General features: G+C 39.5%; 2 protein-coding genes across 3 annotated transcripts in view; one reads left to right on the forward strand and one right to left on the reverse strand.

The window, feature by feature from the left end:
* Window positions 1–19,166, forward strand: LOC108423634 (coiled-coil domain-containing protein 158). Of its 2 annotated transcripts, XM_017691066.2 has the most exons (23): window positions 1–320; window positions 548–602; window positions 1,015–1,151; window positions 2,515–2,699; window positions 2,918–3,027; window positions 3,118–3,448; window positions 5,209–5,285; window positions 5,489–5,599; window positions 5,775–5,889; window positions 6,103–6,222; window positions 7,013–7,210; window positions 9,401–9,685; window positions 11,201–11,357; window positions 11,715–11,867; window positions 14,502–14,614; window positions 15,237–15,395; window positions 15,511–15,603; window positions 15,711–15,827; window positions 15,917–16,050; window positions 17,584–17,651; window positions 17,854–18,018; window positions 18,822–18,926; window positions 19,041–19,166. In XM_017691066.2, exons 1-23 carry the CDS (start codon window positions 182–184, stop codon window positions 19,115–19,117), a joined length of 3,204 nt encoding a protein of 1,067 aa, XP_017546555.2. In that variant the 5' UTR covers window positions 1–181; the 3' UTR covers window positions 19,118–19,166. The 2 variants fall into 2 exon arrangements, with proteins under 2 accessions (XP_017546555.2, XP_017546556.2); XM_017691067.2 differs by lacking the exons at window positions 17,584–17,651; window positions 18,822–18,926; window positions 19,041–19,166 and having other exon boundaries at window positions 17,854–17,980.
* The window catches only part of zgc:158260 (uncharacterized protein LOC571389 homolog), a 9,739-nt gene continuing 1,656 nt past the window's right edge, over window positions 18,988–27,070 (reverse strand). The window contains exons 2-8 of the mRNA XM_017691068.2: window positions 25,989–26,361; window positions 23,842–24,014; window positions 22,640–22,817; window positions 22,332–22,514; window positions 19,846–19,986; window positions 19,643–19,720; window positions 18,988–19,553 (exon numbers count right to left, since the gene is read on the reverse strand). Of these exons, the coding sequence (XP_017546557.2) occupies window positions 19,452–19,553; window positions 19,643–19,720; window positions 19,846–19,986; window positions 22,332–22,514; window positions 22,640–22,817; window positions 23,842–24,014; window positions 25,989–26,361 (1,228 nt within the window). The 3' untranslated portion in view covers window positions 18,988–19,451. The remainder of the gene's footprint in view (window positions 19,554–19,642; window positions 19,721–19,845; window positions 19,987–22,331; window positions 22,515–22,639; window positions 22,818–23,841; window positions 24,015–25,988; window positions 26,362–27,070) is intronic.

A 27,070-nucleotide genomic window follows, 5' to 3' on the forward strand; every position in this document is an offset into this window, starting at 1 on the left:
GTGCCAGTTGAAATATGGCAGGCTAAGCTAAGTTAGCTGGGTTAGCTAGCAGACAAGTTTGGTTGTAAAGTTAGCCTGCAGGCATTTGGCCACCTGAAAAAAACAACAATGACATGACTATCACTGTTATTTTTTTACAAGCGATATGTTTAATCCTAACTAAAGACAAGGCGATTTTAGAATGTCTTCTGATCGCCTGAATGATGCCAGCGAGTCTGAGAAGCCCCTCTGCTCATCGGATGAATGCAGTCGTAACGTGGCGGCGTGTGTGAGGGAAGAACCGGGTCAACCGAACGCTTTACTTTTTACTCTTCCTCTGAGTGAGTTCAGCTCTGTTATAACCTACATGGCGGTATAATAAATGTGCTGGGAGAAAGCAGCCAGTGGTTTGTGTACAGCAGTAATCTTATCTGTTATCTGGAAGCTTGATTTGCCCGTTTTTTTTAGCTAATTAAAGACTAAGTAGCCAGCTAACCTAGGTTAGGTAGGTTAATTAAGTAATGAAGTAATCACAGTTCGACTTGGCTAAACTGAGACTGCATTTCAGGTTGTTGCGAAGAAGGCATGCCAGAAAAACACAGCTCCAGTCTGGATATGCTGAGGTATGCGTTGTAAATTATAACGTTAGTTAACATTGACTGGGTCGACTGTTAGTATAGTATCACAGAATCAGCACCAGTGCTTCTGTTTCGGTTTCTTTAGTGTAAATACTTAGCTAGCTGATATACTAGCTAACTTCAAGATATAGTGTGGAGGTCCATTAGTCCAGACTGATGACCTAAAAAATGACGTCTTGCATTTAAAGCACAGTAACAGAAGCACTGTAATACTGAGCCTGTTTAATACGAATGGATGAACATGGGTCATAAACTGGTCATGTAAAAATGAATTATGGCAGTTTCAGGAACATAAATCCACACAAATGTAGTAAGTGGACCTTGGGGGTAAATAAAATACAAGAAGAATGTAGGATGTGGGCTAATATCCTAAACAGAGTCATATTACACTCCACAGTGAGCAGCTGGAGAGACAAACCAAGCAGACACAAAAGCTCCAAGAAGAAGTTGAACAGGCCACCAGACTGACTTGGGAGAGGATGGGCCGTGCATTTAGCAATACAAAGATGCCAGTAAAATGCAGTTCTACAAAAAGTGAGAATATTGCCATTCTTTGGGTTTAAATATCATTCACTTTATACACTATTTTGCCAAAAGTATTCACTCACCCATCCAAATAATTAAATTCAGGTGTTCCAATCACTCCCATGGCCATAGGTATATAAAACCAAGCACCTAGGTTATGCAGACTGCTTCTACAAACATTTTTGAAAGAATAGGTTGCTCTCAGGAACTCAGTGAATTCCAGCATGGTACTGTGATGCCACCTGTGCGACAAGTCCAGTCATTAAATTTCCTCACTACTAAATATTCTACTGTCAACTGTCAGTGGTATTATAACAAAGTGGAAGCGATGGGGAATGACAGCAACTCCGCCATGAAGTGGTAGGCCACATAAAATTACACAGCAGGGTTCGTAGATGCTGAGGCGCATAGTGCACAGAGGTTGCCAACTTTCTGCATAGTTAATCGCTACAGACCTCCAAACTTCACGTGGCCTTCAGATCAGCTAAAGAACAATGTAGAGAGCTTCATGGAACAGGGTTCCATGGCCAAGCAGCTGCATCCAAGGTTTAGATCACCAAGGGCAATGCAGAGTGTCCAATGCAGTGGTGTAAAGCGCCGCCACTGGACTCTAGAGCAGTGGAGACGTGTTCTCTGGAGTGATGAATCACACTTCTCCATCTGGCAATCCGGTAGACAAGTCTGGGTTTGGCGGTTGCCAGGAGAATAGTACTTGTCTGACTGCATTGTGCCAAATGTAAAGATTGGTGGAGGGAGGATTATGACACGGGGTTGTTTTTCAGGAGTTGTGTTCGGCCCCTTAGTTCCAGTGAAATGAACTCTTAATGCTTCAGAAGACCAAGAGATTTTGGACATTTTCATGCTCCCAACTTTGTGGGAACAGTTTGGGGATGGCCCCTTCCTGTTCCAACTTGACTGCACACCAGTGCACAAAACAAGGTCCATAAAGACATGGATGAGTGTGTTTGGTGTGGAAGAACTTGACTGGCCTGCACAAAGTCCTGACCTCAACCCAACAGAACACCTTTGGGATAAATTAGTGCGGACTGTGAGCCAGGCCTTCTTGTCCAACTTCAGTGTCTGACCTCACAAATGCGCTTCTGGAAGAATGGTCAAAAATTCCCATAAACACACTTCTAAACCTTGTGGAAAGCCTTCCCAGAAGAGTTGAAGCTGTTCTAGATGCAAAGAGTAGGACGACATTATATTAAACCCTATGGATTAAGAATGGAATGTCACAAAGTTCATATGTGTGTGAAGGCAGACGAAGCGAATACCTTTGGCAATATAGTGTATGTTGAAGTATGGTGAAGACCTTAAAGTTGGAATTAACTACATGAACTTTAACATGATTTGGGCTTATGTCTTGTAGGTAGAACATCAGAAGCATCCCCTGAACATGGCCTGTCCACACAACAGTATGTCCTTCGACCTGTTATAAGCAACGTGGATGTGAACATAGCAAGATATTTGAGCTTTCCAGGAAAAGATGTTCTCGAGCAGGCTATAGAGGAGTATTCTCAGCAGGTCTCAGACCTCCAAAGGAAGCTAAGAGAGGTCAGTAGCCAGGACAAGTCCTTCCACAGTGATGATGATCTCTGTATTATCTCTTACCCATGACATGACCTATAACGGCAGATTGGCAGTAGAGTAAAAAAAGATGCTGAATAGGGGCCTTTTTAGCATTTCATATTTTTCATGGCATTTATTAAGTTTGCGAGATATTACACTCAAACTGTTTCTTATTTAATGTTACTTGTTTATGACTCTTTCAGACATATGAGCTGCATGATCAGCAGAAATGTAATTTCCGTCAGTCCATCATCCAGTTAGAGACAAAATTGCATGAGAGCCAAATTGAGAAAGATGCTTTGATGGACTTAAGGTAAAAACTCTAAGAAGTTTGTAATCTAAATTCCAAAAGCACAATGGTTCTGTCTAGTGTATATATGAATTTCACTATATCTTCTAACAGGATGGAGGAATCTAGAAAGCAGTCTGAGCTAATGGAGCAGCTACAGGAGGCTCTTCAGGAGCTGGGCTCACTAAAGCAGACCGGAGAGCAGAAGCTGAGGGAAGCTGAGGACAAAGCAAAGGCTTTCAGCAAGCGAGCAGAGACCATGGAGGAAATGCTGCAGGACATGTTTCTCAGGCTTTCACACTATGAAAAGCGCAGTGGAAAGGGCAACTATCTTCTCTGTGATGGCACCTTCAGCCCTAGCAAGCTTCGGCTGGGACCTGCCGTGGAGAAAGCACTACAGGACCTTGAGAATGAGAACTGTGGCCTTCAGAAACAACTGCAACTGGCATGTCACTTACTTCAACATATTTTTTTTTACCAAAAATGGTTTGTGTTCTTTAAAAGGCCATATTAGGTTTGGTACCTGTTTGTATTTGCATTAATGAAGTTTAAACTTCGAGTTTTGAAATTTGCACGGTTTTCTTCGTCCCCCTAATGCAGTTGCCCAGCTAAGACAAGTTTACTTCCAAATTTGTTTTTTTGGTTCGGAAGCAGAGCTATGAAGCTCACATAATTAAGAAGTACTGGACCTTAAAGCCACCCCTGTACAGGAACAGCAAAACTATCCCCACATTAATTGAATCATCAGACGCTTCCGTCAAACCAAGTTTAGCTGTCAAATACTCAAACTCAAATAGACTTGCTTTAGATTATTTAGACATAAAGATGTTGGCTGCTTTGGATGAGCATATCATCATGCATTTGGGGTGAAGGGATGATTATAGGAATGCATAGGAATGAAATCAGGTTCATCAGGCGCATATATACTTGAAAATATCAGCATCAATCCATAATTAAAATACACTATATTGCCAAAAGTATTCGCTCATCTGTCTTCACACACACATGAATTTGAGTGACGTCCTATTTTTAATCCATAGGATTTATTTTGATGTTGGCCTGCCCTTTGCAGCTATAACAGCTTCAACTCTTCTGGGAAGGCTTTCCACCACGTTTAGGAGTGTGTTTATGGGAATTTTTGACCATTCTTCCAGAAGCACATTTGTGAGGTCAGACACTGATGTTGGATGAGAAAGCCTGGCTCGCAGACTCCATTCTAATTCATCCCAAAGGTTGAGGTCAGCACTCTGTGCAGGCCAGTCAAGTTCGTCCACACCAATCTCACTCATCCATGTCTTTATGGACCTTGCTTTGTGCACTGGTGCACAGTCATGTTGGAACAGGAAGGGGCCATCCCCAAACTGTTCCCACAAAGTTGGGAGCATGAAATTGTCCAAAATCTCTTGATCTGCTGAAACATTAAGAGTTCCTTTCAGTGGAACTAAGGGGCCGAACACAACTCCTGAAAAACAACCCCACCGCATAATCCCCCTTCCACCAAACTTTACACTTGGCACAATACAGTCAGACAAGTACCGTTCTCCTGGCAACCCCCAAACCCAGACTCATCCATCAGATTGCCAGACAGAGAAGGGTGATTCAGCGCTCCAGAGAACACGTATCCACTGCTCTAAGCGGCGCTTAACACCACTGCATTGGATGCATTGCATTGCACTTGGTGATTCGATGCAGCTGCTCAGCCATGGAAACCCATTCCATGAAGCTCTCTACGCACTGTTCTTGAGCTAATCTGAAGGCCACATGAAGTTTGGAGGGCTGTTGCGATTGACTATCATTCCCAGTCACTTCCACTTTGTTATAATACCACTGACAGTTGACTGTGGAATATCTAGTAGTGAGGAAATTTCATGACTGGACTTGTTGCACAGGTAGCATCATATCACGGTACCATGCTGGAATTCACTGAGTTCCTGAGAGCAACCCATTCTTTCACAAATGTTTGAAGAAGCAGTCTGCAGGCCTAGGTGCTTGGTTTTATACACCTGTGGCCATGGAAGTGATTGGATCACCTGAATTCAACGATTTGGATGGGTGAGTGAATACTTTTGGCAATATAGTGTCTTTGTGGATCCTTAAAAAAATCCATGGGTTTGATTTTTGAAGCAGTTATCACTTTAATTTTAATCAGTGCAAATGTAGGTAGGTATCAACTGATTGACTGTTAATAGCTTTTGCATTTGGCAGATGGAAAGGCATTTGGAAGAACTTGAGAAAAAGGATCAGGGGAGAACAGAATTTCTTCTACAGGAGCAGAAAAAGAAGTATGTGCTTAACTTCTTTGAAAATAGCTGACAGTTTGTTTGATTTAAACATCTAAACCAAATTGCTGTGTAACAGAAGTCTGAAGTTTTGAGATTGTTATTATTATTATTATTGTTGTTGTTGCTGTTTATATGTACAATTATATGAAAAGTTAGGCAGTGAAATAGATTTTTGTTGTGCGACCTGCTTTTCCCTGTTTCAGAATGAAGCAGCTCATTACCAGTCATGACCAAGAGATGGCGGTGTTGACTGAGAAACTGGGTAGTTCTGCGAGTAATGCAGCCAATCTGCAGCTCCAGGTGGAATTATTGCAGTAAGAGCCATGCTGATCTGCTGCCTTCTCAGCAGGAAGCACATCTCGTTTTGCCAAATTATCTTTAAGTATAAATGCTTATAAGTCAAGGTTGAACATAAAGCCTCCATGTTGACGTTTTTACACCAAGTCTTTCTCTAAATGGACACTTTCCCCATTTTTATGTTTGTTAAAGAAAACAGGATGAGAGCCAGACTTTCCAGCACAAGTCCCAGATAAGCAAACTGGAGTCTTCTCTATCCATGCTGCACTCAGAGCTGCTGGAGAAACAGCAGACCTACGAGGCAAAAGTAATGCAAGGACATCGATACTAACACACCCAATACCTCTTTCAAACCCACCCAACATTCCAGAAGCTGGATTAGAGCATTACACTGTAAAAAATGCGTAGACACATGCTGATGTTTTTGATAGCTTCCATACATGTTTTGAAAGAAAACAACATATGGAGGTCATTAAGTGTGTTTCAGAGAAAGTGAGTGAATCTCTGACTCCTTAATTAGGTCAGTGCACTGGAGGAGTTGCTCAGTCAGGCTCATTTGCGGGAAAAGGAGGCACAGAGCGAGAGAGATCTCTCCCTCCAGCAAGCCCAGGAACTTGACGCCCAGCTCTGCCGGCTGATGGTAATGCACATTTCCCTGCTGTGTACTTTTGGCACATTTAACTGTAGAACAAAAAACATTGTTCAAAGGTGTTCTGTAGAGTCTTTCTAAATTAAAGACATTTTCAGTATTTAGTGTGTCTACTGTTTGCCATTATTACAGCTTCCAGTCTTTTTAGGAGACCTACTTTCAGAAGTCTGCAGAGATATTTTTCCACACCTACAATGTTCAGTCATAGGAGTTGGTTGCATTTTCTGCTTTAAGTAATCCCAGACACATTCAGGGACGTTGAGGTTTGGGGTGAGCAGTCCATTGTTCCTGGCCAGTTTCATTGGAAATTATATAAAAGAAGGGTGGTCTCAGATTTTTGCACTGTACTATAAACCATAGTCCTCACAATCAACATAAACATAACCAACACAAGTATAAAAATAGAAATGGCAACTCAGTGTAACACATTGTGTTGTACATAGTTAACATGTGGTCTTGTGAACTGTGGCAGTTGTAAACCTCAAGGAGGCGATAGAGTATTAACCGGAGGATCTGTAAACAAGACCTTCTGTTTTTCTAATAGAAAAAACAGTAAAAATGTTGACAGTTGAGGAGTATATGTTGCTTCTTGATCTTATTAGGGAGGTAGTGGCTCTACATTGCAGGTTTTCCTTATCAGGGGTGTTACACTAGGGAAATCACAGTACTGTGCAGACCACTGGAATTTGAAGCCTCTACTTTAACAAGTATGAAAATTTGTTATGTAAAAATGACCAGTAAGAATAAATGATTGTCACTGCTTGCTTCTCTGGCCCCTCAGAAAGAACTGCGTCAGACTGCAGAGGAGCTCTCTGTGGAGCGCAAGCAGATGCAGGAACTGTGGGAGAGGGACACAAGCCTCGGCCTCACCATCCAAAGCCTAAGGCATGAGCTGGAGCAGCGGAGCCTGGGCATCCATCAACTTGAGAGCCTTGTCCACTCCCTCAAAGAGCAGTGCCAAAAATTTGAGGACACACAGGTTAGAGGAAAAAGCTTTAGTGTGTTTTTTAACTGTTTTATCCTGGTGAGGACTACCTAAAGCCTTCTGGTTTAGAGCAAGGTGGTTGTGTCATAGATCATGAATGCATATTTTTGAGCACTTTTAGAAGCATATCAGAGAGAAATGAGAAACAGACAAATGAAGGCTGTTGACTACTGTTAGAGCCATATCACAGTGAAAAAGAGAAACAGAGCCATGAAAATCAATGATTACCATTAGAAGCTTTATTGAGACCATATTAGTATGAATACGTACTTATACATATACACTATATTGCCAAAAGTATTCAGTGACCCATCCAAATCACCCATTGAATTCAGGTGTTCCAGTCATTTCCATGACCACAGGTGTGTAAAACCAAGCACCTAGGCATGTACACTGCTGTTTATTGTGCAGAGGTCGCCATCTTTCTGCAGAGTCAATCGCTACAGACCTCCAAACTTCATGTGGCCTTCAGATTAGCTCAAGAATAGTGTAGAGAACTTCATGGATTGGGTTTCCATGGCCAAACAACTGCATCCATCAGCCTTACATCACCAAGCGCAATGCAAAGCATCCAATGCAGTGGTGTTAAGCATGCCACCACTGGACTCTAGAGCAGTGGAGATGTGTTCTTTGGAGTGACAAATTACGCTTCTCTGTCTGGCAATCTGATGGATGAGTCTGGGTTTGGCGGTTGCCAGGAAAACGGTACTTGTCTGACTGCATGGTGCTGAGTGTAAAGTTTGGTGGAGGGGGGATTATGGGGTGGGGTTGTTTGTCAGGAGTTGGGCTTGGCCCCTTAGTTCCAGTGAAAGGAACTCTTAATGCTTCAGCAGATCAAGAGACTTTTTTTTTATGCAAGAGACAATATTATGCTCCCAACTTTGTGGGAACAGTTTGGGGATGGCCCCTTCCTGTTCCATCATGACAAAGCAAGGTCCATAAAGACATGGATGAGAGAGTTTGGTGTGGAAGAACTTGACTGACCTGCACAGAGTCCTGACCTCAACCTGATAGAACACCGTCCAACATCAGTGTTTGACCTTTGAAAAATTCCCATAAACATACACCTAAACCTTGTGGAAAGCCTTCCCAGAAGAGTTGAAGCTGATAGGATGGGCCGACATCATATCAAAAACTATGGATTGGGAATGGGATGTCACTCAAGTCCATATACGTGTGAAGGCAGACAAGTGAATATGTATATGTGTATATAGTTGTATCCATTGCAATTACTGTAAAAACGTACTTCTTACAGCTGCAGTATTGTAAGATTTTTAGCTAAGATTGAAAGCAATAACATTAATGAGGAAAAAATGTGCCAAAATATGGTGTGTATGTGCTGCTACTCTTTAAACTTGAAATAGTCATTTAAAGTCAGAGCTGTTGGGTCAAATTTGGCAAAAGTTGTTTGGATCATGTTATGTCTTTACATACTAACATCACACACGTACTAAAAATGTGTGGCAGAGTTCTCTTGGAATACTCTTTTAACGCCCTTGTAATCATCAGATACAAAAAATATGCACGTTGCATGCAACTGCACACTTCCAGAGGGGTGGATGATGATGAAGCTTTATGAATAATTTGATGAAAATTGTAATTTACCTTATTTACCCCTTATTCCAAATGTTGTCAGACAGAACCCGTTTGGTCATTGGTTGCTTCTTTAGAATTGCAGTAGTGCTACAAGACTAATATAGCTAGTAAGTAATGGAGGCTAATAATCCACCAGTTAGCACTGTTCAAACAGTATGCCTAAATAGTTGTTCACATGTCTCAGACAGTGTTGAGTTATTAAAGGAATGCTTAAATGTTTCTCATCTTAACCTCTATGTGCTGCAACTGTAATGTGTGATTGATTTGCTCAAATTACCAGATTACAAATCTGGTTTGAGAGATCTTGGGACTGTGCTATATAAATGTAAATTATTCTTTTTTTATCATGGAGTCAACAAGTTTTCTTTTACAGGGAAACATTTTGAAATTATGATTAGGTTGAAGTTGCTTGAGTATTCCTTTTTGTAATCTCAAGTAGACATGTTTATGTGGTTTCTGATATTGTGTAAATTAGATTTGACACAGAATTTATTTTTGAGTCATTGAATTTTGGAGTACTCTGCTATGCTGGCTGTGTCAGACCATTATCAGATTGGTATGTAGAATTATTGTGTGTTGTAATCCCAGGAGCAGAGCAGTCAGGAGGCCAAACGGCTCCAAGCTGCTTTGGACATGCGGGAGAGGGAGCTCAGGCTACAGCAGCAGGAAGCGCAGCAAGCCTGGGTACAACTGGAGGAGGCGCAGGGCAGGGTGCAGACACTGTGGGCTGAAGTGGAGAAGCAGCACATGAAGCTGCAGGATGGGGAGAAGAGCACCGAGTTGAAGAGGAAGCCTCTGGAGACCCTGCAGGAGGAGAGGAGAGGCCTGGACAAGCAGCTGGAGCAGCTCAGGCTCGACAACCAGCAGCTAAAGGTAGAGTCAGTTTGGATACTCCTGACTGAATATATATTTAAGCAGCAATTCACAAGATACGTCTGCACCTCATACTAACTCACTGCCCATTTTATCAGGTACACTTAGCATACAGATGCAGTTTGTTGGTATTCAATTACTGACTGTTAGCCTATGTGTTGTGTGCATAATTTATCATCCACCGTCTACGGCAGGTGTGTCAAACTGAAGAGATTCCAGGCCAAAGTGCTGAGGAGATTAGCGTTTACCCTAGGCTGTCATGAAGGCCTTGCTAATTAGCTGATAAGCTGAATCAGGGGTGGTTAATCAGGCAGTGTGTTGAACTTTGCAGTGTTTTGGCCCATGAGGACTGAAGCCTGACACGTGCTCTATACTGCCCATCAATGGAGAGGGAATACCTTAGGATTTTTATTAGGTAGTGGGCCATTCTCAGATCAGCAGTTACACCCACAAGGAATAGGATTAAGTGTTATTAAGTAGAGTTGTGTACTACTGACACGATTTTTTTCCCTCCATGTGTAGCTGAAATCACTATGAAGTACAGAGATAGGATGAGCTACTGGATTTGTAGAATGATTTTGGTGTGACCGCAATGCATACGTAATACAATGGGCTACTCACAGGTAGAAAACATTATCAAACATGCAATTTATTTAATTGTAATGTGTACCCTAACCATCTAACTAGCAGCTTTGTTAAAGGACCCATATAACTGAAAACTGAATTCTCCTTACTTTTGTAATATATGTAAACACATTTCAAGTTTCAAAGTGTACTGTTCACTCCCCAGTCCTTACAACCCAGTTTGAATTTGTTTGTGATGTCACAAAAACCAACACATTTATATATCCACCTACAGTAATTTAGCCCCACCCTTTCATTGCAATGTTATAAGAATGGTTTCAGCCTGCACTGCTTTTTGAATAAGGTACAATACAGGGCAGGCAATCAAGACAGATCTGATTTACATATAAACGTCTTAAACACAATAAATATAAAAAACTGTTTAGGTGTAACAAATAAAGATAGGTTGCATGATGGCCATGTACAAATGAATGTCAGCTGTTCTTGGAACATAAAACTTCCCAAAGGTGGGAAAAAAATAAAATAGTGGTAAGGAGAAAAAAGAAAACGGTGCCTCCATATTAAGAAAAACTGTAAAACCTTCTTGAATGAAACCTAAGATGGAATATTTATTGACATAGCAGTTTGATAGCACATGATTAATATAACCTGGGATTATTTTTACACTTATGTTTATGGTAGGTAAAAGCTGCCACAATCTTTAATAAATTTACCGTCTTTACTGATTTACAGTCATTGCTGTCATGGTAGACCAGAGGAGACTAGACTTTTGCATATGATTGGTCCTTACTTTGAAGTACAAATGTTGTACAAATGTAACTTATTATAAGGGGAAAAGATCTTCAATAGTTACAGCCTTAAACTGTTTTATTTTGCTGCTATTAACACGGACACTCTAGTGTGCTAACCCTGTGCTGTCCGCATGAGCAGTCTGCCCTGCAGGAGGCAGAAGTGAGGCTGAGTGCTGTGGAGAAAGATAAGATTCAGCAGCAGGCAGCACTGTTGGAGAGAACACGCAGCCTCCATCAGCTAATGCTGGAAAAACAGCAGGTGACTGCTGAGCTCGAGGAGCAGCGTTTAAAGCTGGGTAAGCTCAAATGTGAAGGAGGTGACACATCCAAGCACTTCTGATGTGTTTATCAAGACTATTTATTTTGAGGATTTACATTTGTTTCTCTTGTTAATTTACCCTGTTGTATGCAGTCGCAGCTTTAGTGGTATCTATGAAAGCTTGTATATAAAGTGCTCCATTAAATTCAAATGTGCATAATTTCTACATGATTAAAATACTACATATAAACAAATAATGTTAGTGCAGCGTGTTTTTTCATGGGGAAATGATGCACACATTTGAATCATGTATCACTGTGTGCTTATTTTCTGTACTGCCATGTCCAACTGCCATAGTAATTGCTACTGGCACTGTGTTAATTCTCTTATTTAGAAGAGCAGGAGGCTTTAAGAGAGCAGCACAGCAGGACAACTGAAGAGCTTCAAGAACAGAACAGCAAGCTCAAATCCCAGCTTAATGACATCCAAGCGAGCCTGGAGCAGGCCAAGAGCACCCTCAGAACACTGGAGGGAGCTGATGGACATGGTACACGCATACACATACACATACATACACTCAGTGCACTCACTAAGTTAGGTTTACTTACATGTCACACATGATAGGGCAGATTTAGTCATGCATGCTTTTGTTGAAAGTTGCTAACTATAACCACTGCACAGCTAACATAAAGGTTTGGTGAGTGTGCAGCCCATGCAGACATGGCCCAACAGCCATCATGGATGCTTGGCTTACTTACATGATACATGGATTACTTTGACTGAGGATAGCTGATGTCATTCTAGGAAATAAAGTCTTAGATAAAATAAGTTCTTAAATAAGCTATTGTTACACAAAGAGGCTATAACTACATTAGCTAAACAAAGGATATCTAGATTGGATGATGTCAAGGTGGACTAAGTCGGCAGGGGGGTCACTTACGGTCACCACACCGGCAATATTCTTGTTATTGTAAAAAAAAATTTGAATACACCTGACTGGTTTTTGGTACTGAAGCATGCTGTTCAATTTTAAATACAGTGTACTGTTGTTTGCATGTTTGAGTGGCCCTGGTATTTTAAACATCTACAGAGAGCATACTTTTTCACTTTGTAGTGCACAGATAATTGTTAATTGTTTTATTTATATATATATATATATATATATATATATATATATATATATATATATATATATATATATATATATATATATATATATATAATTTTTTTTTTCTTTCTTTCTGTTTCTTCAGTACGTTAAACTCAAATGAATGGAAAATGTGCATAACAATTTGCAATTTCTTCTTATTTTTAAACTCATTTTCACTTGTGAAATCAACAAAACAAAGTACTGTTGTTTGCATGTTTGAGTGGCCCTGGTATTTTACACATCTACAGAGAGCATACTTTTTCACTTTTTAGTGCACAGTTAATTGTTAATTGTTTTTATATATATATATATATATATATATATATATATATAATGTGTGTGTGTGTATATGTGTGTGTATATATATATATATATATATATGTATATGTGTGTGTGTGTGTATATATATATATATATATTATTATTATTAAATTATTATATAATTTATTTTTTTTCTTTCTGTTTCTTCAGTACGTTAAACTCAAATGAATGGACAGTGTGCATTACAACTTGCAATTTCTTCTTATTTTTAGACTCATTTTCACTTGTGAAATCAACAAAACATAACCAAACTTTTGCAATAAACATGTTTCTGTGATTTTGGCCACACATCCTTAATTTTGGAAATTTTCATATACTGTGCAAATTTTATTATCTGTCTGCCCTGCTAACAACGAATGAAAACCATTTAGCGTGCTAGTTAGCATTTATGTGCTTGAACTGTGTGATTACTTAATTTGATGAACTTCCATACTTGCACTCAGTAACCTCACAGGACCCATTGTCATTGTAGACCTTTCAAAGCCGTGGGAAGAAAGGAATGGGAAGTGTAAATGCATACACATGCAAATGCCTCCCCATCTCCTGTAAGAACACATCTCATGTTTAAAGTCAGGGTCTTTTAATAAAAAGCTGTCTTTTTAGTCGAACAGTAAAGCAGAATGTTTCAGTTTAGAATAATAGGTGGAAGACCACACACTTTGACCCTCTGGATTCATTTAATCTCTTTTAAGGAGTATCTTCATGTGTGGCCTTCCCTGTATTATCCCTGGGTTGTGGATAATGGCAGGAAGGCTACATACTGGGATGCTAGTTTTGGAGTATCTTAGCATGCTAACTTCCTCCTATTATTCCACCGTGTACTTTTCCATCGTGTGACTATGTAAAATGACTCCCTCATTTGTTCATTTGCTGGTTTGGTCCCACGTCATCATGGTGCGATACTGTTAAAAAAACAGCAATACATTGTGTGTGGATAAATGCATTAGAGAGCATTGTGTTTGTATTGGCTACAGTAACCACTGTAGTCAGATTCCTATAAAGCTGTTTGTTACATTGTTTTGGCGCTATTCTCTGCTATGTAGGGGCATGCAAGGAGAACGAGAACAATGTGATCTCACATGACACAAGTTTCAGTACATCGAGACACTGCACAAAGCATCCTTTGACATGCTGACAATAACTTAAAAATGTAGCCTGCCTTTCTCTCTACGGGTCATGTGAAGCAGCCAGCAGAGGATAACTCATTCTGAAAGTTGTTTACAGTATAAACATCAGACACAAGTTTGCTGAAGTGCTACAAGTTTACCAAAAATAAAAAAAAAAACACCCAGTCTGTAAAAGTACAGTCTCTACTGTGCAAATAATAAATACACAGTGGAGGCCAAAGGCCTGACCACAACATTGATGTTTTTTTATGGAAATTATGGAAATAAACAACAGAATGTTTTAGAATGCTAAAAAAAAATCACCAAAAATTATGACAAAATGAAGATGAAATATTCAGAATTCTGCACTCTTTCTAGATCACTATTGAAATAGCAGCAGCTTTGTGAAACTGACTGTATTAAGGCCTACTTTTCACTCAAATTGTTACAGTAATATAACTTTTCATTACAAATGTTATTTTAAATTGGAATGGAATGTAAACTAGTGATCTCAAAATTTTGAACAGCAAATGGTTTTTGATGATGCTCCTGTGCAGATGTGATATGTGATAATATATTTGATTATAAGTGGTTGGTGCTACAGGGTTGAAGGTAGCCTTGGCCATGCAGAAGCAGATCACAGCAAAGCGAGAGCAGATTGATTTTCTCCAGAGCCGTGTACAGATGTTGGAGGAGACCACAGAGAAACTTGCTCAGGTAAAGCTATTTATCAACAGCTTCATCGATCAAGAAAACTCAAACACTCCTTTAACCTTTTCTTTTAGAAATGGGAGTAAATTCATGTTTAGTGTAAAATGCTATTAAGCAATGTGTTTTAGTGACTTCACAGTCAAGGCATGTTGTTAGATACAGCATGAAGTTTTTAATAACTTAAAAGATGCATTAACACAATTTAGTAGTACATAGTCATGTGACTATGTTGAATACTTTAGAACAGCTCTGGATGTGGCTTAGTCAGTCAGATTTTAGAACTAAACATTTCCAAATTTCTAACACAGCAACTATAGCTTGAAATATTTGTCAAAATCTGAATGGAATTGATTATTAACATCAGACGCTATCAGGTTCGTAAATTGCTTTAATAGACTGTCAGCTATTAATTTCAGTTTTCTTTGCAGTGAACTAATGACACATTTCATTGTCACTACAATGTACAGGGCAACATTTGGGATCAGAGCTTGGTCCTCTGGGTCTCAGGCAGAATATTCTCAGGCTGTATTAGGGTTTGAAATACATTGAGCCAAGATTTTAGTCCTGATTACACATTACTGTTAGAGCTTTAATCATGCTGAGTGTATTTGTACATGTGGACATTCAGGAGAAGCGGTACCAGGTGATGGAGAGCAAGCGTCGTATGCAGGAGCTGCGTTTTGAGATGGAGAGCAGGAGGAGGCTGGAGACTGAGGTGGACACTCTGCGTACAAATGAGAAACTCCTGAAGAGCAAAGCTGAGCGACTGGACACTGCCCTGCACAAGGTTTTCTTACATTCCAGTTAGTGATCTGCAGTTTAGATGAAAGTGTATTGCAGTACATGTGAAGCACAGGTTTGATATACTGTGTAGTTTGACTGTTATGCTTTATTTCTTCCAGATGTCAGACAGCTTTGCAGAGTGCCAAGAGTACATTCAGAAGCAAGAGCAAGAGATCATGAGACTGAAGCTCCAGTACACTCTAGAGGTGAAGGTATGCTTTCAACTGATCCATCCAACTATACTAACAGTGATTGATCATTCCCTTAAATAAACACACTGTATTTGCTTGTACAATTTTGCTTTGTATATCTTGTGTAGGAGCTGCAAGGCCAAAACTTACGAGCCACAGGCAACATACATAGGTCCCCCTTTACCAGCCCTGCAGTGCCAGAACAGCTGCCCACCCTTCAGACTAACTCCTCCAGCCAAAGAGAGGTACACAATTAAAAAAAAAAAAAAATTAAAATATTAATGGTTTTATCTAATTGAATGGTCTAAACATGTTTTGTCTGGGTTGTGTCCAGTTAAACTCTGGTAGCCAGAGGCCTAGCCCCACACTGGAGCGGCGACGCCTGGTAAAGGAGCTGCACAGTGTAATCAATGATGAGCAGGGCCCTCGTGCAAAGACAAGGTCTGAGGAAATCCACGCAACCAGAAAGTAAGAGAATAGTCTCAGATATCAGCTATCATGGAGACCTTTCATTAAGCAATCATGATAAGGGAAGAGTGAAAAGAAAGGGATGTTCACATTGCCAGAAAAGAGGGTTCATTCATTGTCTACTTCAATTAAATTGTCTTCATTGGCTGCAGTTCAGTCTTAACTGAATCTCAGCATTAAGTGAATTTGTTTTTAAAGCAGCCATTGTTAAAACCATTGTGTTTCTGACATTATGTTGCTGAGCAACCATAGCTTACCGTTAATGAACTGCCTTGCTTGGCATAAGATTTGTTTACTGTTTACTTTGAGCTTTGGTGTCTGTTGTGATATATTTTGTCTATATGTTTTGTGTAATAAATAACCCTTAAGGATTCCCAAGTGACAGCCATCTAAGCATAGTGGCACTAAGTATTTTTTTTTCCTTATTTTTATCCAAAAGTTTCTTTTATATGGATAGCAATAAGAACAACAACCGCAAGAAAAATAACAAAAACAACAAAGTTCTTTGAATTTCTCAAGAACATCATTTTGCCTGAGGCCATTTTAAAATGGCCTGTTTCACCTGATATTGGAGAGCTGAGACTTTACTTGTTTTTCCAAACTTGGTGCTATTGATGTACTAAAATGTGTACTGTTATATAGGCGACTCCTTGTACAGGCATGATATCTGCTTGTTGCACTGAGTGCATTTAACCACCATAGTTGAACAGTTGTGTTTCTGCAGTAATCTCATCTAAGCTAGCTACAGTGTTGCATTACCCAGCATGTGTAAAAGTTCAGTTATGTTTGTATGTGGGAATACCACCGTTTTGCCATGGTTTGCAGGAAATTAATAGAAAACATATATTTTTATACAGTTGTAACTTGTAACTCAGTTAACTGTCATTGAGCTGTCCAATGCTGTTAAATTATCCTCAGTTTGGAAAAATATGGCTGGCTTCTTGTGCTACCCTTCATCTTCCCGGCTTGGCAGCGTTGGTCATACCTAGGGTGTGGGAACTGTCCACAACCAAATTCAAGACAAAAAGAATAAGTCCTAAGCCATAAACCCCCTTAAACAACTCATGCCTAACAATACCCCTTACCCACAGTATGATGTAGCCTCTTATGGTTTATTACACTGCACATTCCATTGCAATTTGTGCCTGCTCTGCTATTTTAATAACTCTTACGTTTCTGCTTAAAAGACCTTTTTGATGCAGATGTGAAGTAACTAAAGACACGGATGATGCCAGAAGCCTGATTTAAGCATAGTGACAGTTGAAAGTGAGAGGATATTGAGCTTAAGATTGCCAAAGGTTTATTGCTCATTCCCTCATACATGTATGTCTCTTTCTACAGTTTTTGCTTTGAGCATGCTTATGTGAAACACATTTCTGTGTGAAACCGTATATTGTAACACCTTAACGTATTACAACACTTCCCGGTTGTGGTTTTAACCTCCTTCCCCTCTGTTTTGCATAATATGAATGTGAATGCTTTGAACTGCAGCTAATGCATGTGGCTTGTCTTGCATGTTTTGCTGCAATGCAGTGAGAAGGGTCTCCTCCGAACCACTGACCTCCAGAAACTGGATGTGAACAGTGATTTTTCAGCTAACAGTGAGTCCTTGCACTTGCTCTTCTGTGCATAACCACTGTAACTAATGAATGTTGTTCTTAGCACACGTGACATAAGCCATTGCAGTCATTGGATCAGTGTAAGGGTGTATAGCTAACTTCACTGTCAGTTTTGAATACAGTTCAGAGGGATGTTCATTTTAATTGTAGTTCAGATTTCCGGTGTTGGTTTCTGATTTGTCAGATGAAGATCCAGGACTGAGAGCAGCGCAGCCGTGCTACAGATCTGCATCTTGTGTGGCAGCCCTGGGACGGAAATCTCCAGTCCACTCCCTCTTAACCTCTGACCTCCCCACTTGCCTCTATGACGGCCTGAAGGAGGAAAGCCCCACCAGTACTGCCTGTATATGTGAGCTGTAACTTTCTACCAAAGATGATTATTTCTGTGCTCAGTGCACCTGTTGACTATTAATTGACTAATTCTGTGGCCTTGTTCACACTTGTTATTAACATCAATCTTCAGAGATCTGACAGTGGACATTGAGACTTATAGTTTATACTTTGCATTTTGTTTGTTGTCAGACAGAAATGTCATAGGTCTTTGTTCAAGCACACGGTTCTTCGATTTAGATTTGCATGTACTAATAGTGATGCTCTAATATATCCATAGAGCTCTGTAGTATGTGCTACCAGATATGAAAGGAAGTTTCATTCAATTACTCGGGCTCAGGGTTTCATTACGTGGTCCTTCCTTGTTGCTGGGAATCAGGTCACTTTAGCTTTCTCACTATGAATGTTACGCAGTCATTAACATCCCTGACCACCTTCATAGTGACTGGATCACAATGCATCTCCAAGACACCTTGGACCCTGTTCAGATCTGAAATCACCTCCTACCTTTGTGTTTATGATCATTAAAAGTTCAGCCTGCGCAACGAACAGTAGAACCCATATCTTCCAAAATGGACAATTATTATTATTTTAGTAAACGACACATGAACAGTGAAAACCAATGCGTATTGTGTTTTCATATTGGAGATTGTTATTGATTATTCTTTGTAGTCTTATCTAACAGAAGGAACTGACTGCTTTGAAATACATTAATAATTATTATTACATTAAATACCATATTAACATATCTTTATAGTGACATTGACATTATAGTGTGTTCACTATATTCAAACATTTTGAATTTTTTTCTTATACAAACAGCTGCCAATAACCAAGATGATATAACAGCACAGACATGCAAGGAGCTGCAGAGCAAGCTGAGCAATCTCCAGAACCATGTGGAGGATCTTCAAATAAAAAATCAAGGTAGGAATATGGCTGAAAATACAAACAGTTTGCAATTTTACTGGTAGTTAAAAGACACAGAAATGCTTTATATTTATTCCCATATTGTTTTTTTTTTTTTTGGCAATTTTGCAGAAATGGCCTCCATGATAAAAACCCAGGAGAAAAGAATGAGGAGAGTCAAAGACAGAAAGGAACCTCTGAATAGATAAGCCTCTGGACCAAGTATGACAGTGTTGCTAATAAAGGGTTTTTAACATATTTGGATGTGGAATTTCTAAGCTTAAAAGGACAAGAACACAGAAAATGCCATCACCTGCATACAGAACAGAAGGTTTTTTGTTCCTTCATTTAGACTGCCTTTAATGAGTATTAAAAAAAAAGACACTTTCCCATTTCATTTGTTAACATACTGTGCAAATCAGAAGCATGAGCATTTGCCACTGTCAACTCATCGAAACTTGAGTAGTTGCAGTTGTCCTTTAATAAGTCTTAATTTAGAGTACAGCTCAGCTGTACCACACAGGAATAAGGGCTGAGATGTATTTAAAGCATGGCTGTCCCCTTGTGCACCGAATCTGAGGCTATTGTGTCCGTCCCTGTGGTCCTGTTCTCCTGCTCCTCCTCCAAGAAGAGTGAGCTGATAAACTGCAAGAAAGTATGCGAGTAAATGTCAGCTGCATTCAAATATGGGAATTAATTCATTTTTCATGTTCCTAGAACCAACAGAGTCTTACCCTGGGCATTCTCAGTCCCTTACTGATGATAAACTGCCTGAAGGCTTGGGTTCCATGAATCTGCTTTAGTTGTTCATCCTGCCCAGTAGAGAAATATGAATATATGTCACAGTTAGTAAATGGACTTGGCTGGCCCTGTTTCACATTATTAGCTTATCTGCTTTTATCAGAGCTGGCTATATATGAGCACTGATTTGTCCCACCTTCTCTGTGAGCTGCTGCCCTTGCTCCAGGTCCTTGGACACAGAAGGGTCTCTTAGTGGCTTGTTAGCAGGCTGCTTCTTCCATGTTTTTGAATCTAAATACCATGTGCCATATGTGGTCTTTACATTGGGTGTACAGACCTAGTGTTTTGAGGGGAAAAAACTGGCCAATCTATAGTAATCCACAATTATTGAACACCCTGTAATCAAAAAGTCATAACAGCAATCGATGAAAACACCAAGAAAGAATATGCAGCCATGAACCTAAAAATCCCAATAACAATGGATTATTAAAAACTAATACTATGCTGTACTGTTCAACACACACAAGCTTGAATTTAATTTTTATGTTATTGGCTTGTTACATCTTACAAGGGCTGCAAATTTTAAATCATGTTTTTTTTACTGTGATACTGGTCAGTAGGTAGTTAGCTTATTGGCTAACATTAGATTTTTTTTTTATTGACTCTGGTGCTTTAAACTAATGGTTTTCAAACTGGGTCACAACTCACTGGTGGATTTCAGTGTAGAGAAGAGTGGGTCATGAGGAAGCTGCATCAAGAACATTTTCCTCCACTGCAGACAGTCATATTGAGCAGTTTTAAATACTACAATTTGCAATCAATTGGTGGCCCAATTCCTGTCAGGTCTCACTAAAGCACACATAGTCATTATACTGTAAGCAAAGTTGATCAGAGTACTAAGCTATCAAGCCTACTTAGCTAGCTGACAACATGCTTCAGAACAGACTTAAATAAGACGAGTAATGTCCAACTAAATATTCTTAATTTTATTCATGTTTTCATACTAAAGATGGGCAATTACTACCGAGTGTTGGCTGCTAAGGTTTATTTTTTTCTTCAAAAAATACTGCACCTTTTTAAATTAAAGCACTTCTCTTAAGATGACTATCTAAAAGCAGAGCTTAAAGTACTCTAACTACACCACTTTAAACACCCTACCACAAAGAAAGAAATTCACAACTAACAGCATCACTTCACACAATGTGAGTGTGTGTTATTGCAGGATAGATTTTTTTTTACAGGTTTAGATAGGATTTGTTCTTTTTTCCCCTCAGATCTCCAATCCATTCTGCTGATATCAGGCTGATACTGATACCGATTGATGGCAATAAACCGTCTCTTATTTACACTGAAATGAAAAAATGTATTACATATGTTAAAGTCAATAACATTATAGTCATAATTGTATTATTTTCTAGTCCACAATCTCACTCAGTATGTAATAATGTAGGCCTGGGTTCACTATATGGCCAAAAGTATGTGTACCCCCTTCCTAGTTCAAGTGTTTAAGGCATACCCTTTTATAACGTCTATAAAATCAAGCACATGCCCATACAGGTAGCCCTGGTAGATCTGCCCTGATCAAGTGCTGTTATCAAGAAATGCAAGCGTCTCAGAGCAATAACAGCTGACAGTGTTAACAGAGTATATTGCTCACAGAGCAGGGTCAACAAGTGCTGAAGTGTGTGACTTAAAGTCTTCTGTTGAATCACTCAGTACTGCAACTCAGGAAGCAACATCAGCACAAGAACTGTGCATGGGGAGCTTAACAAAATGAGTTCCCATGGCTGAGCAGCTACACATAATGAAGGTCACATAGGATCACCATGCGCAATGCCAAGAGTCAACTGGAGTGGACACTGGAGCAGTATATATGTGTGATAAGTCATGCTTCGCTAGCACTTCTGACGGACAAATTTGAGTTTGGTGGCTGTTTTTCAGGGTTTAGGCTAGACCCCTTAGTTCCAATAAAGGGTAAAGTTAATGCTACAGCATTCAAAGGCATTTAGACAGTTATATGCTTCTGAATTTGAGGCAACAATTTGAGGAAGCTCCAACATGACTGTACCCCTGTGCACAAAGTGAGCTCCATATAGATGTGGTTTGACAAGTTTGGTGTAGAGGAACTCCAGCAGCCTACGCAGAGTCTTGACCTCAACCCCACAGATCACCTTTGAGATGAAACGGAACAACGACTTCAAGCCAGGCCTTCTTATCCAATCATTTGCTGACCTCACAAATAGCCTTTTTGACTGAAAGGGCCACAAGTTAACACCGATATATTCCAAAATGTTGTGGAAAGCCGTCCTAGAAGAGTGGAGGCTGTTGTAGCTGCAAAGAAGGGCCTATTCCATATTAATGGCCCAGATTTTGGAATGTCCAACAAGTTCATATGGTGTGATGGTTAGGTATCCATATACTTCTGGCCATAGACGTGAATTACAACATACATATGACAGTTTTCCATAGTGACAATAAAAGAGGAACCCACAAGTTCACAAGTTTCACTGGTGTGAAAGCAATATAGTTGCTTTCAATACATTCAAAGGCGATTTGTATTCAATTCTGACATGAAATCAGCATTTCATTTTTAAAACACAAATCCTTATGCATCGTTCTTCAGTAAAAATCAATGTTAAAACAGTGTAATAGTTTTTTTTACTGTGTAACTCTTGTTTTTACCTTCAGCTGTGCACTATGTGAGTAATCTTTGCACGTTGCATATTCTACAGTGTTGTGAAGCTCCTCTGGTATTTGGTTGGGTCCCAGCACTTGAATAGGGAACATTAAAGCAGGTTTCTTCTCATAGCCATTGAAGAACAGGCTCAGAATAGTGGACTCTGTCAAACTATTGGTCTCCCCACCCTGAAATGTTAAGCCATATAGTCACAGATGAAAGCTTACATATTATCTTGCTAACAACCTTAGAGCAACTTTTAGAAATTATGGTCTTGAATATGGCAGTTTTTTTGTCGTGATGCAAAACTGACCAGCGAAGTGACCCAGTCACAGAAGAGCTTGGTCACTTTCTTGATGTCTTCATCTTGAGAGGGGGAGTGCAGGAATTTGTCGCTCACCATCTGGTCCTCTTTGGCATGGGTCTCCTTAGTTTCCTGCCATTTATAAGGATTCCTAGAATCGGAGTCTTTCACTCCCTCCATCAGAGGTCTTTGGATATAATAACACATTCATGTCACACAGAGTATATTAGAATAACAAGACCCAGTAGCAAACTTTACAGACTGCAGAATAAGTATAGTACATATGAAATCGTGTGGATGTCATAGAGGTTTTTCAGACTCATGGATTATCTAATGGCGCCTGACTGATATACTGTTTGACTGACAAACAAGGCCAGTATTAAGGATCTACGGTTTTATTACTGAAAAGCATTTTACATCATATGAAAGAGGGAAATTCAAATGGCACTAGGATGGTACTTAAAAAAAACCCCAAACTATAAAAATGTGTAATGTGTAAAACCGAGCTCAGCAGCCAGCATGGCTGTCAGGTGTGAGTATAAGAGAGAATAAACACTAGATCAACATCAGCAACTCAGCATGGTAAGACAGAATGTTGTCAAAACTACAGTCAAAAGTAAAAAACAGCACATCACTTTCTGCTTTTTAGCAAATTCAGTTAATACAGAGTTGTGCCTCAACACACAATTTTATTAAAACCACATGTCCCTGCAAGACATGGTCTGTTTTGAGTTGAGGAGACTTGTAGAGATTCCTTTTTATGCCTGACTATGATGTCTTTACAGTCAGATTGGCTGATGGCCCTTTCTTTTGGCTGATATTTTTGGCAGATTTTTTGAAAACGAAAAATATATTGCCTGTTTCAATAAACACTATAAAATCCATCTAAAGTAAGTGCGACATCTGAAGTCAGAGACAACTGCACTGTAAACCCTGACAAGTGACAAGCAGAAATATGCCATATTTAAGTTTGGTCACTGTAGCGGATTCAACTTAAAGCTTACAAAAGGTGTTTGGAGTATGCGCCCCTACTGTGGAGGCTCATGATACAATTTTTTTCATGCCTTTTCAATATTGCAAACAGGGCGTTATGCAAGGCCTTTAAAATGTGTTACTACTCAAGGCTGCTCAGGTCTGTTGAATTATTTACCATATGAAATTAAATCAGCCCATATTAACTGTTATCAGAAATCTTTAGCATTTTATCTTACTTTGTGCCTGCAGATGTTTTGGTTGTCTTCTCCTTTGAAGGCTTTTGGGTTGGGCCTTCACATTTCCTCCCAGTCTCTTCACTACATTCCTCTTCATTCCCAAAACAGGAATGGTCTGACTCCCTTTTGACATGTATCTCCGGGTCCAGAACAGACAGTATTTCATTAATCAGCTGTGTAAAGGAAATGGAAGAGAAGGTACTTTGGGTTACCCATTTGACCCTTCGTACTGAGCAGTGCCAGCCAGAACTGTTTAGCAAATAAATTTTAACCCTGTCCTTTAAACTATTTTTATGGATGGTTTGAGGAATTCCAGGTCATGAAAACTGTTCCTCAATGTCATTATTCTACCACTTCTGGTACATCTGGGAACAAATCAATTGTGGAAAATGTTTGTTCTTTTGTCATTGCAAATATGGATGAGGCCGGGGTTTAGAATGTGTCTTGGCAAGTTTTATGCAATTAATGGCTTGACACTTCATATCCACACTAATCAGTTAAACGCCAGAGTTTGTCCTTTCACTCATCAGAGACAATTGGCAGTTAATCATTTTAGGGCTGTCATGAATACTTAACCCTTGAGTGGTTTTCATGTTTTTTTTACTCAGTACTCAGGTGGACACACTGCATTATTGTTTTTCTTTCAAAAACACCCACAACAATTTATTTAAAAACACCAGATGTTTAAACTATCACAAGTGGTGAGCGTAGGGTTCTCTTTTAGCAGCTGCAGCCAGTCAGCAGCCTGTCCATATTGTCCACCCTCAAACAAACACACATACACGCAAATAAAAACACACAGGTACACACACTAACAGCAGGCCATGTATGAAGAGAACAGAGTGAAGGGCCACAGCACCTCTACACCTTTATTCCTGTGGGTTCACCCCAACTCCACATGTGTAATATAAATGTGAATGGGGTTTACAGTGTGATGCCGGTTAAAATGTGTTATTTTATATATTCTTCACAGAAAATGAGCCAAGGAATCTGGGGTTGAAATAATAATAAATCGCATCATTTTTTATTTTGGTAAACATTGAAAATGGGTCCCACAGACCCCAACACTATAGAAGGGCTAATTAAAATTGATTACTTTAATCAATAAAATGGATTAAAATTGATTATTTAAAAAATCAGCCATAAACATATATGTTCTCTGTGAACTGGTTTAGTGATTAGTTTGCAATGTGCACCTCATTATAAAGCCTTGTTTTCTAGTCTGAGGACTGTCCACAAGAGACACACAAGTGGCTTTTGAGTGCGTCTTTGAAAAGGAGGAAACCCACACCAGCAGGATCTCACAAATGTGTGTAAGTAAAAGGTTCAGCCCATTATAAGAGCATTCATCTGAATTCAGCACGTTATGCATTTTATTTACTGCTGTCAGGAAGGCTTTCTGGAATGCATTACTTTAGACCTAAAATATACAACCATGCCTACAATTCCAAGTAAACTGCTCTAACAGCAGGAGGCTCAGAAGGACAAATGCTATTGTTCTTGGGCCTTTAGGGGTTGTGGAGTGTTACATAATGTTACCTCTGGTTGTGATGTTTGGTGTATGATATTGTTGTGTGTGAATTTCTGTTAGTGTGGTTTATAATTTTTTTAGATATTTTGGGCACATATGGACAAAGTACTAGCTTTACGACTATATTGCATCATATTGTGATATGACCTACAATATAAAACGACGCACTGGTGAATCAGTAACGTGGCACAGTTAAAGATTAGCCTGCATTGTTTTGTACAAAATGTGTACAAAAATGATGTTTTAGAAAGAGTAAACAACTTAAATAAGATATGAAAACTCAATATATCATATACGCTCATTTTAGGGGTAAAAATTCAGATAACAGATAGTATCAGTTATTGTAATACTAAATTATATTACTGTTAAGATTTGAGTTATATATATATATATATATATATATATATATATATATATATATATATATAGTTTTAATGTTCAGCTTTACTGACTGATGATTGCACACAGTGCTCACAGCTCACAGTACAACAAACTATTGCACTAACCATGAACTAGCAAGATATTTAGCATGTGTTATTGCTGTATTGTGCTGTGAAATAGATTTAGAGAAACCTGTTAGCCAGCTGTGATAGCCTGTGGGTAATATGGCGGTTACCTCAGGCTGCAGGCCGCTCGTTAAGTGAGGGTACAGGGCGAGTGGGTGAGCGCTGAGCTTCTGCTCCACTGCCTCCACGTACTGGCGCCGGGCATGGCCCAGGCAGTTCAATTTGGAGAAGCAGGCCTGCTCTTTGGTGAAGCGTTTTTTCGGTGATGTGACCAGACGGTCCCGGTTAACCAGCCCCAACACTGGAGGACCCGTCCTGCGCTGAGGCTGAGTGAGGGGCTCGCCCCGGAGCGCCGGGTATCCGTCTCTAAAATCATCCTGACCCGGGTGCAGAAAGCGCCAACCTCGGCCATCCAGAGCCCCGCTCAGCTGCTGCTTCCTCACTGGATCCTTCAGGCACTTGGTACGTAATCTTTCCTTATACCTGAATAAAAGAAGAGACAAGGTAGGAACCTACAGCATAAAACTGACATGCAGGATGAATTCTATTCCTATAAGGTAGAGGAGCTAAAAACGCTTTCTCCTCTGCTACTGCTAGGTGGAAATATTGAATTAATAACTCAAAATAATGACTAACGTAAATGTAATTAGCTGCCATTTCTAAACAAATGTATATATGGAAGGCCGAGATACAATCTCATAATTACGACTTAGTTTGTGATAATTATTAGAAGGTTTCTTATAGTTACAATTAGGGATGTCCCGATCAAGTTTTTTCTGCCCTTGATCCCGATCCAAGTCATTTAGGATTGACCAACCTCCGATATCCAGTCTCAATCTGATACTTACAATATATTTTCCTAGATAATACTATTGCACTGTGCACAATTTAAGTACATTACAGTTGGATTCAAATCAATCCAATGTGTATGCTTCACAACTGAATAGTTCTGCAGTGCATTATGAAAAACATCATCTGCATCCAAGCTATATATTTTTATTATTGTTATTGGTTTTTTTTACAAAATAAGTAAACAAACTAAAAGATGCCTTCATCAATAGCTTGGATAAATTCCATTTAGTGCAGTAGTAAAACTAGAACACTCAAAATGAGTAATATAATTATAATTCCACTTTAAAGTGCTGTAATGGCTTAACATTCAAAAGCAAAATTCCACCTGGTGCAGCATTAT

Source organism: Pygocentrus nattereri, chromosome 20 (assembly GCF_015220715.1).
Source record: "Pygocentrus nattereri isolate fPygNat1 chromosome 20, fPygNat1.pri, whole genome shotgun sequence".
NCBI classification, from domain to species: Eukaryota; Metazoa; Chordata; class Actinopteri; order Characiformes; family Serrasalmidae; genus Pygocentrus; species Pygocentrus nattereri.

Bases quoted from the DNA above. Each gene is read 5' to 3' on its own strand.
- LOC108423634 (XM_017691066.2), top strand. From the start codon at position 182: ATGTCTTCTGATCGCCTGAATGATGCCAGCGAGTCTGAGAAGCCCCTC. The intron at 1,152-2,514 runs GTGAGAATATTG...TATGTCTTGTAG, and splicing joins AAAATGCAGTTCTACAAAAA to GTAGAACATCAGAAGCATCC. The intron at 15,604-15,710 runs GTATGCTTTCAA...TATCTTGTGTAG, and splicing joins AGTACACTCTAGAGGTGAAG to GAGCTGCAAGGCCAAAACTT.